The sequence below is a fragment of the Clupea harengus genome, chromosome 12 (genome assembly GCF_900700415.2).
Source record: "Clupea harengus chromosome 12, Ch_v2.0.2, whole genome shotgun sequence".
Classification (NCBI taxonomy): Eukaryota; Metazoa; Chordata; class Actinopteri; order Clupeiformes; family Clupeidae; genus Clupea; species Clupea harengus.
Genome location: NC_045163.1, coordinates 16,608,210 through 16,624,645, shown reverse-complemented (window position 1 = coordinate 16,624,645; position 16,436 = coordinate 16,608,210). Strand labels below are relative to the sequence as shown.

Genomic DNA, 16,436 nt, shown 5'->3' with positions numbered 1-16,436 from the left:
CTCTCTCTGCTGTTGTCCCTTGTCTGTCTGTCTGATCTGATCTGATCTGAGCTGATGTAGCTGATTTCCTATCACCCAGTGACGGCAGTAACATCCTAACCCTAAACACAGTTGGTCTCTGCGTGTGTGTGTGAGCACAGATGTCTACCTCGAGCCTTTCTACGCTTCTTATCAGTCTCCTTGACTATCTCCTTTCCTGTCCAACTCTTTCTCTGTCCTTCCTCGCTCTCTCTCTTTCTCGCTCTCCCTCTCTCTCGATCTTCACATATCACACACACACACACACACACACACACACAACGGTCCTTACAGCTCATTGTCTTACACTTTTTTTTTTGAATCTCTTTTGCACACTCGCTCTTTTTCTCTGTGTCTTTTTCTCTCTCTCTCTCTCTCTCTCTCTCTCTCTCTCTCTCTCTCTTTCTCTGTCTCTTTCTCCAAGTTTGGGGCATGAGGATGTGGGAGTAAAAGGAAAAGATGTACCTAGGCTGAGAAATCGATCTACAAACCCAGGAGCTGTGTGTGTGTGTGTGTGTGTGTGTGTGTGTGTGTGTGTGTGTGTGTGTGTGTGCAGGGACTCGTGGCCAGACAGGCAGGTTTGACTGAGTGATGAGGGATTGCACTGTGTGGGAGCAGCCGTACAACACACACACACACAAAAATATGGACACATGTACACACACACACCTCGTATATCTCAGGACAGGTCAAGGGCTCTGTCACAGTAAGGGATGGGTGAATCTCTCCCACTCCCCCCCTCTTTTACACACCTTTTGATACATCTGTCAAGGAACCCACAAGCAATGCAATCAGCTTCTCAAGTCTCAGCGCACACACACACACACACACTCACACTCACACACACACCCTCCCTCACATCTGTCACATCAGAGCTTTATGACCAGTACCCACCCAAGTGCAATTGCGGCCTGTCATAAACAACGCTCATTACAAGCTGCTACCCCTCCACACACACACACACACACCGACACCGACACACACACACACACACACACACCGACAACACACACACACCGACACACACACACACCGACACACACACACACACACACACACACACATACACAGACAGTAAATAAATAAATCAATAAATACATAAACAGTGAGGATCCACTCCAATCTATACGCCGATCAGGGATGATTGTGTTGGGACAACTGCAGTGGCTGATGGCGGATAGCAGAGATCCGATAGGCCCGTGGATAGGCGTGGTATGGCAGATAGAGAGCCATCCATTCTGGCAGCACTAAGCCAGCTTTTGGAGTATTAATGGTTACCAGAGGATGGTCCGAGGAGATTTAGGGGCCATTCGTGTCTGACTCTCTGTTCTTCATCTTTCACTCTCCCTATCTGTCTCTCTCTCTCTCTCTCTCTCTCTCTCGCTCCCTGTGAGTTTGTGTGCTGCTGGAAAGGCTTTCTTTCTCTTGTCTTCTCTCTCTCTCTCTCTCTCCCTCCCACTCTCCATGCCTCTCTGCTTCATCTATCGCTGCCTCATACATCCCTACGGCAACGGATGCACTTAAACCTGAAACTTCCACAACTGTGTCCTCTCTGATGAAGAACAAAAAGAAGAGAGCTGGGATGATAATAACAATAAAACTAAAGCTGATGCTCCCATTAGGTCAGCACAGACGCACACACACACACACGCACGCACAAACGCACGCACGCACAAACGCACGCACACTTACAGTCTGTAAATAACTCCACATGAAGAATGACTGTGCATCCTCAACGGACGTTCTGAATCGTTAATCCACTGGAACACAATGCATCCACATATTAGTTATAGTGTAGTGTGCATATATTGAATTTGAATATTAATATCACTGTGTGTGTGTTTGTGTATGTATGCGCTTGTGTGCGAGTGTTTGTGTGTTTATGCGTTATTGTGTGTGTGTGTGTGTGTGTGTGTGTGTGTGTGTGCGTTTGGGTATTTGTGAGTGTGCTCATGAGGGGTGGTGTTAAAGAACAGGTAACTAGAGATACATCCCTGCAGCAAAATGCGAAGTGTGATTGCTCAACAGCAGCAGTAGATGACTAACCCTTGCCTGGCAAAGGACAGATCATACTTACACATTAGTGTAATCACACAGTCGGCTTTATGATTAATACAGCAGTATTCAAAATCAGTTGACAGTCTTAATTAATTTTTTTGCAATCAGCTACATGTTGATGGTATATGTTCATGTGAAGGACAGATAAACACACCTGTAGTTTGCATCACCCATCCCCGATGCGCACTATGTAGGGTTAGGATGGAACACCCCACGGACATGTCAGAAAAGCTTTCACTGTACGATATATTTTGCCAACTATAATTACACCAAAATATCACCAAAATACACCATTTAGCATGTTAGCCAGCTTTTATTAGCCAACTGGGCTGTCCGTGGTATTTGCAAGGTTTTAGCTGGTCTTTGAGCCATTGAACTCACTAGTTTTAGACTTGCTTTGAAATCAGCTAAGTCAATGTTACATGAGTGTATGAGTCTTGCAAAGAGGACCTAGTAGAAGACTATATTCTTCCTCTAATAGCTATGGCTTCACGCTTCGCACCCACACCGGTCTATCTAGTGATCAGCTCGCAGGGCGAGTGACGTCACAATAGGCGAATGTTCCACCATTCATTTCAATGGGGGAAAAAAGAGGGATGAAAAACAACAATAACAAAAGAACAACAGGGCAGTGCAACCATTTCTTCCCAAGAGCACTGCTCGGGATCAGCACAGACGGGTCAAAGTTGAAGGGGTGTGGATATCTCAAAAGCGCTAGGAGCAGAAGCGCCGCCAAAAATAAATATAGATAATAAAGAATATAATAAAGAAATAAAGATGAAGAGAAATAGTGTGTTTACTCATGCAGTCTGCAGTCATGAAGTTTAAAGAGCCAGCATCTGGTGGCGTTACTTTCTTCCTTCTCCTCTCCTCTCTCCTCTCTGTGATATGTCTTAGAGTTATCCTGTTAGTGTCCACTGCATGACGGCGCTCAGTTCAGTCCCAGCACAGCCTCCAGGGCAGGGGTTACTCTGTGTTTAAGAGGTGCAAACACACCACAGCTCAATCTACACATACACAAATACACATCTACTTAGCATGTTACTTTGAATAATAGGTGGATATCACGTCATTATCATCTTGTCGTTGTATTGTAGATTGAACACGGTTCATTCTTGACAATGGAAGCCTTATGATTCAAAGTAAAGGTCTTTGTGTGTGAGCGATACCTCACCTGCCTCTTTGCACCTCTGAAACACGGAGCCCTTCGACATCCCGCCAGCCAATAAGGTGTCCTTATTGTCATGCGCTGGGTTGTCTTTGGCCAATCAGCCATCTCTTCCTCCTGATCCTCCCGCCCTTTTGGCTGCACTGTGACTGGAAGTGACCTTCCTTTTTACACCCTTTCCTCCTTTGGCCATTGTGTGTCTGTACGTACGTATGTACGTATGTGTGTGCGTATGTATATCAATGTGTGTGTGTCTCTGGTTTATGATTTCCTGTGCCGTTCTTCTCGCCGATAGAGCGCGTTGAGCCGTGCGAGGAGCCGGAGGTGCTGGACAGAGAGCGGTGCCTGGTGGCGTTGGCGTCCCTGCGGCATGCCAAATGGTTCCAGGTTGGCTCTCGGTTCTTCTTCATTGTTATTGTAGCCTTATGAAACGAAGCCCACCTGCCCCCCTTGCTTGCATTCCTTTTTGGGCCACAAAGATAACTAATAAACATAAAATAACAAAAAAATAAAGCTAACATCTGTGTCAACAGTACCACTCCTCACAAGCTGAAATGTCTCTAGATTTGTGATGAAAATGAGTGTGGATGTTGGTTGCATAAGACCAGGTGGCTTTGGAGAACCTTGCATCTGTTTTTATTTTTTCCAGAGGAAAATGAAAAAAAGATTTTGTCACAAGGCTACAAAAGCAATTGTTATACTTTTTGTTTAGTTTTTTGTTTTTTCCCTTTTTTGTTCGGGCTGTTTTGTTTGTAACCTGCTTGCTTTCAAGTAAGACAGAATCAATCAAACAAAAACAAAAATCAAATTGTTGTTGTTTTCCTGGACTGTTTTGTCTCCTCCTTTCTCTCCCTCCCTCCCCCGTCCCCCCTCAACCCCCCCCTCCCAGATATGTGTGTGATCGTCTGGAGTGGACGCTGCACAGTAGAGTCTAGAAGGCTAGAGCAGGGACTCTCCGCATACTCACAGCTGCCATTGTTGTTCTTCTATGAAGTTATCTCATATATGTGTGTGTGTGTGTGTGTGTGTGTGTGTGTGTGTGTGTGTGTGTGTGTGTGCGCACACCTTTGTGTGTGTGTCTTTGTCTGTGTGTGTGTGTGTGTGTGTGTGTGTGTGTGTGTTGTTTCGTTTGCGTGCGTGTGTGTGTGCGCGCATGTCCTCACCTCTAGGCTCGAGTGAATGGGCTGAAATCGTGTGTGATCATCCTGAGAGTTCTGAGGGACATGTGCAACAGAGTACCCGCCTGGGAACCGCTCAAGGGATGGGTGAGTCACACACACTCTGGCGTTCACTTTCATGTTCCAGCTCAACTCCTCGCTCTTCAACTCTTCACTCAGTCAGCTCATCCTGTTAGCTGTGCCTGTGGGCTCTGTGAGCACGGCAGAACCCCTGTACTCCTACAGGCTGCTTTCACCATGATAGTATAGACAGTATAGAGGATAGACAGGTGGTTAGAGTCATGGGTAGACAGGAAGGCGTGAGGTACTGGTTATTAAAGTCATGGTTAGACAGGAAGGTGTGAGGTACTGGTTATTAAAGTCATGGTTAGACAGGAAGGCTTGAGGTACTGGTTATTAAAGTCATGGGTAGACAGGAAGGCATGAGGTACTGGTTATTAAAGTCATGGTTAGACAGGAAGGCTTGAGGTACTGGTTATTAAAGTCATGGGTAGACAGGAAGGTGTGAGGTACTGGTTACTAAAGTCATGGGTAGACAGGAAGGCATGAGGTACTGGTTACAGTGAGAACATGGCAAGTATTTGTCATTGCTTGCTTGCTGTTGGATAAAGAGGGAGCTTCCATGTTTGGCATGACCAGGAACTTAGTAACTAGAGGCCTTTTTCCACTGCAGGAATTCAATTTCAGCGATTACCTTCAGTATCATAATGCCTGTGTGCTCATGTCTCACATTAACAGACCAGCATTTAGCTTTATTACAGTCGTGGACTATTGCTTTCACAAATCTCCATTGTTTCCTGCGCATTCCCCAGCATTCTAGAGTTGATTAATATACCAGAACAGAAATGTTGACCTTTGTGAGAAAGATTATACTCCCTTAATTAGTGTACTCTTTCACCTTCTAACTTTGAACCTTGACCTTTAACCTCTGGCAGCCCCTGGAGCTGATCTGCGAGAAGGCCATCGCCACATGCAACCGGCCGCTAGGAGCTGGAGAAGCCCTGCGCAGGGTCATGGAATGCCTCGCCTCCGGAATCCTGCTGCCTGGTACGCTCTTCCATGCCCTTCCGCGCAGCACTACCGCACCGCACCGCACCACACCGCACCACACCACACCAAACACATGTTAGACCTTCGGCGGGGAGGCGTCACACGGGCATCAGAAAGGACATCTGGGTTAGGGGTTTGTCAGGGGGTCTAGGTGTCGTAGTTTTTGGAGTTTTGACAAGTCTGTGTTTAATGAGTGAATTAGTGGTACAGTGTTAGGGGGGGGGGGACTGATAATGATAGTGTTTTTAGGTGACATAATGAAAGGCCTGTGCACAGACCTTACACTCGGGAATGTGGAGGGGGGGTGAAGGAGTGTGGGGTGTGAAATGGATTTGGGGGTGAATGGATGAAGAAAATGAACGGAAAAGAGGATGAAAAAAAGTCTTCATTCGGTTCTCCAGCAGCTTGCAACCCTCTGCTGCCCACCCCGCCCATGCTGCTAATTTGGGGCGTCTGACCCTCTGCTGTGGTGGTGGTGGTGTGGGGCGTATGACCCTCTGTGGTGGCGCTGTTAGTGTGGGGCGTATGAGCTCAGACCCTCTGCTGTGCCCAGGCTCTGAAAGCAGCTCAGCTCTGCTGCCCTAATCCCTCCTTTTATAGGCAAACTAACAAGCTGCATGGAACTGAACGAGCACACAGAGGCATGGGGCCGCTTGTGCTGGAGGAGGATATTACAGACAGAGAGGGAATAGCTGACTGGAGCTGCCACACACACACACACACGCACACACGCACACACGCACACACACACACACACACACACACGCACACGCACACACACACACACACACACACGCACACGCACGCACACACACACACGCACACGCACACGCACGCGCGCGCGCGCGCGCGCGCGCACAGAGAGAGAGAGACACGCACAAATGCATGCACGCAAATTAGCAATTGTATAGAGTGAGGACCGACATACACACACCAGTCCTACCAAATGAACATACATGTACACAAATGTATACACACCACACAGAAATACCGTACACACCATACACACAGGCACGTAAGCACCAGTTGTTCAGAGAACAAACGCACATACACAACCCAATTCTACTAAGTGGACGCACACACACACAACAAGTAAGTACATGGATAATAGGAGATGAGGGGAGGGAAATAAATGCTGGCTTATGCACATTTTACTTTTAATTTGTCTGAATTAGATTCTGCCCTGACTCTCTTTGCACCGCTGGCAAACGTAACCTCCGCTTTTCCAATCCTCTTCAGTCTAAATCTATTTCTCCTATTCTCTCTCTTTTTTCCTCTCTCTCTCTCTCTTTCTCTCTCTCCTCCTCTCCCACTTAACTTTAATGCAGTCATGTTTAATTAATACTGTGCGGAGCCGTCATTAATATTGCATCTGGTTGACTGGCAGTGATACTGGGTTTTGTATTAATGCTGTTTAGAAGAGCAGGGAGGGATTTTATTTTAATTTAGTTTATTTTTGCCATGGCTGCTGTTGCGAGTGTGCTGAAAATTGAAAAAGATGTTGACACAGAACAAATGCTGATTTTAGTGGGCTACTACCACTACATGGACAATATTATTACTCTGTGTGTAGATGCAGACGTAAGAACAGAAAATTATGTGAAAACAGGAACTGATGTGGACAGGAAGTGATGTCGTGATGTGATAAGTCTCCATCGCTCTGTGATTTTATGTTTGTGTTTGGTCCCCGGCCTCAGGTGGACCAGGCTTACACGACCCGTGTGAGAAGGAGCCCAAGGATACACTGGCCAGCATGACCTCGCTGGAGGCTGAAGCCGTCACGTACAGCGCACAGGTACGAACACACACCTCCACGTCTACAGATACTCACATGCCTGTATTCACACACCACCACATAAGTAAAAACACACCTGTCTATACACACACACACACACACACACACACACACACACACACACACACACACACACACACACACACACACACACACACACAGGTATTACTACAACTGTATCTGCTGATCTGTCTGCTGCTTTCATTTCTGTAGTGAAATGCCCTAAGCCCAAGTGACACATTACTATTAGCAAGAATAACCAAGAATATTAGCACTGACGTAGTGCTATCGGTAGGTGGACATGGATTAAATGTCCACCATTAAATGGGAAATCTTTGCAAAGTTAATGAGCCTTGGTATTGACCATAGAGTTTTGGCAGCGTTGACGCGTTAAACCAACAAGATCTTGAAGAAACCTGGCACTCTGTCAGGCAGCCCTGTTGCCAGAGAGGGACTTAAAGGCACGCTTGACTGCAGTCCTGAAAAAAACCAAGATGGTTAGCTTCACAGCAGCTCATTTTGAAACTGAGTGTCTAATCCAGATGCCCATGGGCTTGCTCCGAGCACAGGCAGGTGTTGATGTTTGGGGTTGCTGGGATGTTAGTGTTCAGTACCTGTGCAAACACAGGGGTAGGACTCCTTCATGGAAGTGATTTAAACTGCAGCAATAGGTGGGAGATGGAGAGATGGAGAAAGAGATAGAGAATGAGAGAAAGAGTAGTAGAGAAAGGGAGAGGGTGTGAAAGAGATTGAGATTGAGAGGAGAGAGACACAGAGAAAGTTGTGCGAGTGAGTTGTGCGCGTGTGTATGGAGGAACTCTCTCTCTCTCTCTCTCTCTTTCTCTCTCTTTCTCTCTCTCTCTCTCTCTCTCTCTTGCTCTCACTCTTTCACTCACCAAAGGAAAGGCATCTTTCAATCAGTCTTTAATTAGCGTGGGAAAGCTCTGCTGCAGTGACCTTTGTGGTTTCACTCTTTGCTCCCCTGGGATGTGGGTGTGTCTGTGAGCGCATGTACGTGTGTCTGTGTAAGTGTGTGTGTGTCTGTCTGGTGCGTGTGTCTGGTGTGTGTGTGTGTGTGAATGTAGAGTAAGAGCCCCTGCATCTGTGTGAATCTCTACAGCCTCGTGTCCCTTTGAAGTGTGGTGAACTCTGCTCCAGCATGTCAATGTCTGTGCGTGACGGTGTGTGCGCGTGTGTGACTGTGTGTGTGTGTGTGCGCGTGTGTGACTGTGTGTGTGTGTGCGCGCGTGTGTGACCTGTGTGTGTGTGTGACTGTGTGTGTGTTTGCGCGTGTTTGTGTGTGCGCGTGCGTGACTGTGTGTGTGTGTTGTTCAGTGGCAGGGCAAGCAGATAAATAATCAGCTCTTATCGCTGCTCCTGTGAAATGATTCCATTCTCACACCCCAGTCTTGTGCCAGCCATGTGTGTGTTTGATCTGTGTGTCTGCAGTCTGCGTTCCAGCACGCCTCTTTGATGTGTGGCTTTACAGCGGTACGCTACGCTACGCCATGCCATGCCAGCAGAATTGTGAGATGCCCCCTGATCGTGGATGGCAGAGTGGAAAAGGGAGAAGAAGACTTCTCTGCTATTTAGTCCTCCTATGGTTCTTACATGGATACAGCCCATAAGCAGCCTTATTTAGAGAGCCATAGATAAATACTCAGATATATACTTAGGTATAGTTGTAAAGGTTTTTTTTTTCCTCTTCTAAACAGCGGTTATTATGGCAAAGTGTTTGGTGAAGTGAAGCTATTTTCTGTTTAAATGTAATCAGTTTCAAATGTGGTTTTAATTCATTCGGAAAGCGAGACCTGGGTTTTAATAGCGTAAGCGATGAACAGCACCTTGTGCTTAACGAAGAAATCTTAACGAGTTTTCATGAAGGAACATAAATTGTATAAATGGGGCAAATATGTAAATTCATTCCTCTCGGAGATTGCTGACTATGCTGGTACTCCATATAACGCACGTTTTAGTCCCATGCTGGATAGAAGGCCACAGGGAGCTGAGTAGAGGCCTGCTCAGGCACATTTGTGGACAGCTTAGTCAGAAGTGGGTGTATTCCTCAGGCAAACCCAGAAATATGCTGAACCACACGCTATGGTCTCAACCTCATCTCTAGACGTGCCATCTAAGGGGGGGCGGGGGGGAGGGGTGTGTGTCTCTCAACATTGCAGCTGGCTATTCGTATGACGTATTAATAATAATAATAATAATAATAATAATATGTATATGATTGTAATATATAATCCTAAGTATTATGCACCTATGATCCTGCATACACCAGGAACCGTTCATTCACCACTAGGATATTCACCAGCGTGTTCAAACGTCACGTTGTGTAACATCCAAACAGCCTTGCCATCCCCATGGGCCCAATGCAGGCTAGCGCAGCCCCGTCTCCTCCAAATGGCCTTGCGTGCGCCGGGCTGCAAGCGCAACCTCTGGCATCTCAGAACCCCCATCCCCTTACACACACACACACACACAATCTACCCTCTTTCCATGGCCAGAGCTATTGACTCACTGCTGCCTTGGAATACCTCAGTGCACACTTGGGAAATGAGGGGGTTGGAATTAGAATAGATTGGCCACGTAGTTGTGTACAGTACTTTGTGTGAAGTCTGATTGTTTTATTATTAGGGGTGTGCTGCAGTGCGGGTGAGGGAGTTGGGGGGGGGGGGGGTTTAACTAGCAACTTGGCAGTCAGGATGGGTTGGTGCTTTATGAGAGTTGTGTGTGTGTGTATTTGTGTGTGAAGGGGAGAAAGAGAGAGACTGGAGAGAGAGTTCTGTGTGTGTGAGTGTGAGGGAGCGAGAGAGAGATTGCTGGAGTCAGCAACGCTTTTCCATAATGCATAAAAAGTACATTCATTATACACAAATGTTATGCATTGCAGTAGTAATACATAGTCACTAATGGATCCCAGGAATATTTGGAAGTGAGTTCCACATCAATACTAGGAAATTTACATGAAGCATTTGTAAATGTTGCAGTGAACAGAAATGACGGAAAGCCCTTGCGGTGCTTGTTTTGATATTGTTAATGCGCGTAGAATGCTCTGCAGATATATCCATTATGCTCTGCAGATTTCAGCAGTAAGTAACGCTTAGCGGTGAGACAGTCCCATCAGCCCCCACTGCAGGAAAAGGGCATGCAGGTGTGGATTTGGCAGCGCTGGCAAGCCAACTGTGTTGCAGTAAGAGACTGTGTAGAACATTGAAATGTATTTAGCTCGTTCTCACAGAAGAACCAAGGCAGTGGTTCCTTAAAGAACTCGGTTATGGACTGTTTCATCAGTAGAACCCATTATAGTTTTTTAGTGATAGTTTGCCGAACTTTTTGCATAACCTGTTGGGTTCTTATGAAAGCCGACTGGAGAACTGCTTTTGTGGGTGAGTGGGGTGGTCCTTGAGGATGTTCTTGTTCCAGTGTGTCCCGATATCAATAAACACACAGAAGGAGCTGCCTTTTAAAAACCAGAACAAATGGAGGAGAGAGGACACTGGGAGCATCTGTGATTTGATGGTGATTTGTGTGTGAAGGAGATTTGGAAAGCATTGTGTGACAAAACCATTATTCCTCCTGCCCAGAAGGCTACTACTAGTCCACGATTGCCTGCCATATGTCTAACAGAGCTGTATTGTGTGTGTTACAGCGTGCTCTACGGCTCATGGCGTTTGGGCAGATCTACAAGGTCTTGGAAATGGATGCACTTCCCTCAAGTAAACCCTCTCATAAGTACCCTTGGTCAGATAAAGAAGGTGTGTGAGTGTATTAGAGAGAGAGACAATGTGTGTGTTATGTAAAATTCTTTGTGTGAGAATGTGAGACGGAAAATACAGTGTATGTGATCCACATACATTTTGTATGTAGGAAGACTCAAATGTCTTTTTCTCTCTCCCTGTGTGTGTGTGTGTGTGTGTGTGTGTGTGTGTGTGTGTGTGTGTGTGTGTGTGTGTGTGTGTGTGTGTGTGTGTGTGTGTGTCAGGCATGGGTCTCAAGAGACCGTACGAAGATGGAGTGACGGATGACAAAGACCTCATCAAGAAGATGAAACGCAATCTGAGAAAAGGTCAGCCTCTGCCTCTCTGTCAGTCATGTGATCTGCTCCCCTGTCACATGATCACACTGCACATCTGACCCCTGCACATTGGAGTCCTCTCTACTCAGAATTCCAGATCCTCCTGTCTGTCTGTCTGAATGTCTGTCTGTCTGTCTGTCTGTCTGGTGGACAGGGGAAATGTTTGCTCTGGACAAGCCAGCGCCCATTTCCTTAAGTGATTTTACACAACCATGGTGCAGGAATTCATCTCCCACCCTCCCTCTCCCCTCTCTTTCCCACCTCTATAACCTGCCATGTGTGTGTCTTTGTGTGTGTGTGTTTGTTTGTTTGTGTGGCTGGAATGCCTCTCTATTGCTTTACCTCTCTCCCTTCTTTCCTCTCTCTATCTCTCTCTCTCTATCTCTCTCTCTCTCTCTCTCTCTCTGTCTCACTATCATTCTTGTCTTACATTGTCTTTTATCTTCTTCACCCTTTTCACTCCTTTTTCTGCTGGTTTGACTTTGTGTCCTGCTCTCATTTCTGGCTCTCTCTCTTTCCCTTCCTCCATGCCCCTCTTCCCCCTCTCCCTCCATCCCTCTCTCTCTCCCTTCTTCCGCTCGTGCTACAGTGTCAGTACGTGAGACGCCCTCCTTCCCTCATCCTATTCTATGTTTTCCCCCTCACCCTCTCTCTCTCTCTCCCTCCCTCTCTCCCTCCCTCTCTCCCTCTCTCCTCTCTGTCCTGGATTAGTGGCTCATAGCCGTGGGGAAATCGATCGCATCGATCCCCCATTACTCCAGCTCCTCCGCAGGGCCGCTCTGGAGCTGTCCTGCCGGCGGGCTGCGGGAGAACGAATGGCTCAGTCGCAAGGCGCTAGGATAATTAGTCTCCGTGACGGCGGAGGCCGGCGTAGACGGCCCAGGAAACAGCGCTGTGGTCTGAGTGGGGTGATGGTGAACCAGAGGCCACATGGCCCTTTCTGTACACCCAGAGGACCCCCAGACCATCAGGGCCGTGGCATTTAGCCTGGCGGCTAGAGAGAGGGAGACCCATCGGTCGCGTGGACACTGGGCCTTTTATTAAGAAATAAATAAAAATTAAAATGAGACTCTGTAGAAGTTCAAAGGTGAATTGAAGGTGGAAAGTTAGAAAGAAATAACAAAAAATAGACACTAAATAGAAGGCCATTTTTTTTGCTAAAACCAGCTGCGATATGAAATGAGTCTAGGTTAATATATGGTTTTGATTTTGACTTTTCACAGAAGAAGTTCCTAATAGGAAAAATACAATTATTTGAATTTAAATTTGTGATAATGACAACTTTAACATATGGAATCCCCTAACCTCACCTGCTCCCTCTGTCTTGTCTTTTTGTCCTGTCTCCCCACCCGTAGTTCTCGACAGTAAAGTAATAGACTCAAACCAACCAATGAACGCGCTGATGCGCCTGAACCAGATCCGACCAGGCCTCCAGTACAAGCTGCTGTCCCAGTCGGGTCCCGTGCACGCGCCCGTCTTCACCATGTCTGTGGACGTGGACGGCAGCGTCCACGAGGCCTCTGGCTCCTCCAAGAAGACCGCCAAGCTGCACGTGGCTGTCAAGGTGAATGTCTGTCTGTGTGTTTCTGTCTCTGTGTGTGTGTGTGTGTGTGTGTGTGTGTGTGTGTGTGTGTGTGTGTGTGTGTGTTTGTCTGTCTGTGTATGTGCCTGTCTGTGTATGTGCCTGTCTGTGTGTGTGCCTGTCTGTGTGTGTCTGTCTGTGTATATATGTGGTTGTGTGTCTGATGCAGAGTGCAAACACTTCTTTGTAATGATGCTGTTGTGTCTTGAGCAGGCAGTTGTAGTCGTCCTGGTTAGTTGATGAGTGGAGCTGCAGTGGGTTACTGCTGCTGCGTGGACATGGAAGTCATCCGTAGCCAATTAAAGGCCAGCGTTGGGACTGGGCCCAGAGTGCTGCGTCTTGTAGTGCTGCGGACACTGCTGCTGATGTCTAAAGCCGCTTTTATTGCTCTGGGCCGCACAAATGGGAGCTTGGGAAATGGAGTTTAGGAGGGGTGGGTAGGTGTGTGTGTGTGTGTGTGTGTTGAGGGGTTGTTTGTGTGTGTTGGGCGGGTTGTTTGTGTGTGTGTGGTTATTTGTGTGAGAGAGAGAGAAGAGAGTGTATGTTTGAGAGGATTACAGATCGTGTAAGAGAGTGAAAGAATGCACGTGTATCTGTGTGTGAAGGAGATAACTAGAGAAAGTGTGTTCCGGGAGAGAGAGAGATAGAGAGAGACATAAAAGAGCGGGAGTGAGGGACTGTGTGTCTTGGAGCTGAGGATGTAGGGTTAGTAATATTCTCAGCCTTGTGGACCTTGTTTTTGTAGACAAGGTAAAGTGCAGTTTCCCCTGTGTAGTGCAGAGCATTACAATAAATCAGTGGGGTACTCACTGTGGCAGACCTGGCTCGCTCTTTGCCTTAGGCACACACACACGCACACACGCACACACATCTTTGTGGGCTCCAGCCTTTGCAACTGCATCAACTAAACACAATCTGAAACGGAGAAAAATGATAGGTACCATGCTTGCCTTTTGACAACAACATCAACACAAACACATAGGGCACCCTAAGAGCATGGTGATTGGTGAAGTCTGAATGGTAGGAGTTGACTCTGGTCTCGGGAGACTGAAACGGCCTTAGAAGCTAAAATGTTTTACCAATCATCCTCGGGATGAACTTCACAATTAGAATGAGAATCACTTACTGGCATTACACACAGTGAGCGAGTTGCTCATGGAATCCTTCATGCATAACACATGCAGTGCATCATCACAGCAGAAGCAGTACTCAAAGTGTTACGGAGAAGCGTCGGGGGCTTAATTGTGGTGCTTGTGCGGTTGCTGTTTTTGGCAGCCTGGTCATGACCACCGAGATTGATGGAGATTGCCTGGGGAATGCAATGGTCCCTGCAAAACGACGGCGGTTTGTCATGGAGAGTGTGATGGAGGAGGAAGCTAGAGAAAAGGTATAGAAAGGGAGTGAGTGTGTGTGTGTGTGTGTGTCATTGTGTGAGGTGGACAGACACAGGCATGGGACAGAAAGCGTATAGCCTCATCCACATCTGTATGGGACACTCTGAAACAGACACACACACACACACACACACACACACACACACACACACACACACACACTCTTACTCACAAACCGCTGGGGTGCAAGAAAGGCCAAATCCGTGTAATCCTAAAGTCGTTGTGAACAAAGAGGCTCTCTGGAGCATAGAGCCGGGATAATCCTCTTTCCCCTCGGATTCCCATAAAAGGCCCATTCCCCCGCCGCACTGCACCGCGCCGCGCCAATGTGGGTCAGACGGGCACGGGGCGGGGGAGGGGCACGTTCCTGAGCGCACGGCTCTGCCCTGGTACACTCCGCCCCACCACACACCTGCCTCACCTGCTCCCTCTGATGCAGAGCAGTCCGGTGTGTGTGTGTGTGTGTGTGTGTGTGTGTCTGTGTGCGTCTGTGTGCACTTGTGCCTGTGAGCTGCATGATGCTCTGTCTGCCGTAGTGTGTGTGTGTGTGTTGAGCAGCTTCTGTGAAGATTTGTCTAACCTCTCTAGCTTTGCTTCTATCCCTTCTTCACTCCCTTTCTCTCTCTCTCCCTCTCCCTCCCTCCCTCTCTCTCTCTCTCTCTGTAGGTCCTGCAGGCGATGGGCTACCCCACAGGTTTTGATACTGATCTGGACTCCATGAGTGCGGATGAGAAGTCAGACGGGGAGGGCAAGAGCGAGTCGTCCACCAACTCAAGCAATAACACGTCCCACTCCACAGACAGCTCCAACACACTGGAGGTACGTACACACACACACACACACACACAAGCACACCCCACGTCCCACTCCACAGACAGGTCCAACACACTGGAGGTACGTACACACACACACACACACACACACACACACACACACACACACACACACACACACACACACACACACACACACACACACACACACACTCATGTCCCACTCCACAGACAGATCCAACACATTTGAGGTACACACACACACACTTATACACATACCACTCTACAGACAGCTACAACACATTGGAGGTATACACACGCACACTCAGGCGCAGCCTCACTCTGCAAATGAAGGCCTAGTGTGATAAGTGACTGATCAGTGTTTTAGAACAACAGCTGTATTGAGTGTACAGTGTGCAGGAGGAGGCTGCTGCTCGACACAGTGAGCACTCAGTGTTTGTCTGTTTAACATTCTGATGTTTTTGTGTGGCTTGTGTGTGTGTGTGTGTGTGTCTGCGTGTGTGTGTGTATAGGTGAGAACTCAGGGCCCCATTCTGACGGCGAGCGGTAAGAATCCTGTGATGGAGCTTAATGAGAAGCGCAGAGGCCTCAAGTACGAGCTCATCTCAGAGAGTGGAGGAAGCCACGACAAGCGCTTCGTCATGGAGGTAATGCATGCACACGGAAACAAACAAGCGCAAAACCATATAAACATACACACACACAAGCACACACACACACACACACACACACACACACACACACACACACACACACACACACTCACTCACAGAACCACTGATGCATACACACATACACACACATACACACACACACAAGTGTACCTTTGTGATAAAATACAGCCACAGTCATTGACATTGTCAGCAGTCTCCATTTACTCACCTGCTGAATTTCACTCTCCCACGAGGTGATTGGGGACAAAAGCACTGAGAGAAACACGCTAAATCAATCAATCAATCAATCAATCAACTGGTCAATCCATCAGTTGGTCAATAGCCTAATTTTCCTATGGGGAAACGATATTGTATTTAGGATATATGGCAGAAATGAGACCCAAAGACCACTAGAATGGCACTCAGTGGTCATACCTCTGCTAAGAGCAGATCCCATATCTCGCAACTTTAGCGAAAGCCAAACTACAGTTGTGCATCAACTAAACTAAACACAGTCAGATCCGCTCCTAAATGGAATGGGTTCCTCCCTGGCCCATGATGCACCTTTCCACCAGGTTTCATGAAAATGGGGCCAGTAGTTCTTGCATAATCCTGCTTACAAACTAACCAACCAACACACAGAGGCTGGTGAAAACATAAGC

General features: G+C 47.4%; 1 protein-coding gene across 1 annotated transcript in view; it reads left to right on the top strand.

The window, feature by feature from the left end:
• Positions 1-16,436, top strand: part of LOC105902582 (spermatid perinuclear RNA binding protein) — a 97,644-nt gene that overhangs the window by 76,496 nt on the left and 4,712 nt on the right. Inside the window, exons 7-15 of the mRNA XM_031578250.2 lie at positions 3,542-3,631; positions 4,414-4,509; positions 5,358-5,469; positions 7,170-7,267; positions 10,926-11,031; positions 11,259-11,342; positions 12,707-12,915; positions 14,994-15,146; positions 15,634-15,768. Coding sequence (XP_031434110.1) covers positions 3,542-3,631; positions 4,414-4,509; positions 5,358-5,469; positions 7,170-7,267; positions 10,926-11,031; positions 11,259-11,342; positions 12,707-12,915; positions 14,994-15,146; positions 15,634-15,768 — 1,083 coding nt within the window. The remainder of the gene's footprint in view (positions 1-3,541; positions 3,632-4,413; positions 4,510-5,357; positions 5,470-7,169; positions 7,268-10,925; positions 11,032-11,258; positions 11,343-12,706; positions 12,916-14,993; positions 15,147-15,633; positions 15,769-16,436) is intronic.